The 1,655-nt window shown below is 64.2% G+C and overlaps 1 protein-coding gene across 1 annotated transcript in view; it reads right to left on the bottom strand.

Annotated features, from left to right (window-relative positions):
• CD5 (CD5 molecule) overlaps positions 1 to 1,655 on the bottom strand; it is a 5,639-nt gene that overhangs the window by 1,143 nt on the left and 2,841 nt on the right. Inside the window, exons 4-6 of the mRNA XM_010186993.1 lie at positions 1,499 to 1,644; positions 395 to 679; positions 70 to 201 (exon numbers count right to left, since the gene is read on the bottom strand). Coding sequence (XP_010185295.1) covers positions 70 to 201; positions 395 to 679; positions 1,499 to 1,644 — 563 coding nt within the window. The remainder of the gene's footprint in view (positions 1 to 69; positions 202 to 394; positions 680 to 1,498; positions 1,645 to 1,655) is intronic.

The following is a 1,655-nucleotide window of genomic DNA, read 5'->3' as shown; positions in this document are numbered from 1 at the left end:
CACATGGTGATGGCGGAGCAGGAGGGGGGAAGAGGAGAAGGAGGAGAGTCCCCAGAGCTCATCACCTACTTCTCTTCATCAGTCTCCTGTAGGCAGGAGGGCCGCAGATGAGTAGGAGAACACCGAAGAGAAGCAGGGCCAGGCAGATGCTCACAATGGTGCCTGCCGGTGTGCCGGTGGGAAGCGGCTTCGAGTCCTGGCCTGGGGAGAGAACGGGTGTCACCGGGACCAGACCCTTGTGCCCAGGCTGATGCCAGCAGCTTGAGCACCCACCACCCTGCTGGGAGCCCCAGTAAGGCTTTCCTCATCCCCTGCCCTGAGCTCGCACCCTCTGCCCATTCCCCAGGCGTTCACACAGGGAAATCCCAGCATCAGCCTGGGTGTGCTGGCTTACACACGACTCTGGTCCGGGAGCAGGTCCGGGGACCCCCAAGGCTGGCAGAGCAGTGGTGCAGGGTAGGGACCCCGCAGGTGACACCTGTCGAGGGGGGGTCCTGGATCTCGGTGCTGGAGGAGAGGTTCCCACACCGCAGCTCCTGGCACAGCTGCCTGCCCCACTCACGCCGCAGCGCCCAGTTGTCACACAGCACCTGCCATCGCCCCTCGTGAAACACCTCGATGTCCCCTTCGCACGGCGTGGGGCCAGACGCCAGCCTGCGCAGGGCCTGGGGCTGCGGGCCTGGGGGAGAGAGACAGAGAGGGGTCAGACCCACAGGGAGACCTCGCGGCTGGCTGACGGGGCTCGGCATCCTGCTGGCACGTGGGCCTCCTTCCCCCAGGACCAGCTCATGGCCCAGGGATGGTCGCGGCATCTCGAATTCCCCTTGTGCTGTACCAGGGCCATGCATTGAGGAGCTTTGAGCTGTCCCAGTGGGAAACATGGTGGGGAAGCCCGCTTTGCCAGCTGCCGCTGTGCAGCCCCTTAAACCCCCAGATCCCACAGGAGGGCTTTTAAGCTGGGGCAGATGGCAGGACTCGGAGAAAGCCCACTCCTCACCCTGTGGCTTAGCTCTCTGTGCTGCGATGCCAGCACCAAGCTGCTCCGCTGGGAGATGCTCATGGCACGGAGATGCTCGTGGCAAGCACCCGAGAGTGGTGGATGAGCAGGGAGCTGGGCTCTGCTGGGATACCCTGCACACAGGTGTTGGGTTTTGGGGTGATAGCATGGCGCTTGCTGTGCACTGCTCTCACTCCCCAGCTTTTCCTACTTGCAGCGCTGCTGCCTTCGAAGCCTGGGGCTGAGGGTGCCACAGCCAGGAACCAAGCACGCCAGGGGGAGATTTCCTGTTCTGCCTTCGCACGCAGGAGACGAAGAGCAGGAGTGGGTGGATGGGGGGCATGGGGTAGATGGGGATGGGGCTGTTGCCCTGCAGCCGGACATCCAGCCCAGTGGACCCTTCCCAGGGGAGGGAGCATGCTGGGGACATCCCAGCAACTTGGCTGGGAGCGAGTGAGAGGTCTGGGGAAAGAGCAGGATCGTGCTGGGGCGAGCTCTTACCCGAGCAGATGATGAAGGCCAGCGCTCTCCCCCGCCGGGCACTGGTCCTGTTGAAGCAGTCAAGGAGCACACGGCTCTCGCAGGGTTCCACTGCCTCCCACCGCACCGGCCAATGACTGCCCCTCTCCGGCTTCGGGTCACCAAGGCTGCCCAAAGG

Source organism: Mesitornis unicolor, unplaced genomic scaffold (assembly GCF_000695765.1).
Source record: "Mesitornis unicolor isolate BGI_N332 unplaced genomic scaffold, ASM69576v1 scaffold30186, whole genome shotgun sequence".
In the NCBI taxonomy this organism is placed as follows: Eukaryota; Metazoa; Chordata; class Aves; order Mesitornithiformes; family Mesitornithidae; genus Mesitornis; species Mesitornis unicolor.
The sequence above is the reverse complement of the archived record's forward strand: the minus strand, read 5'-3'. Positions and strand labels throughout refer to the sequence as shown.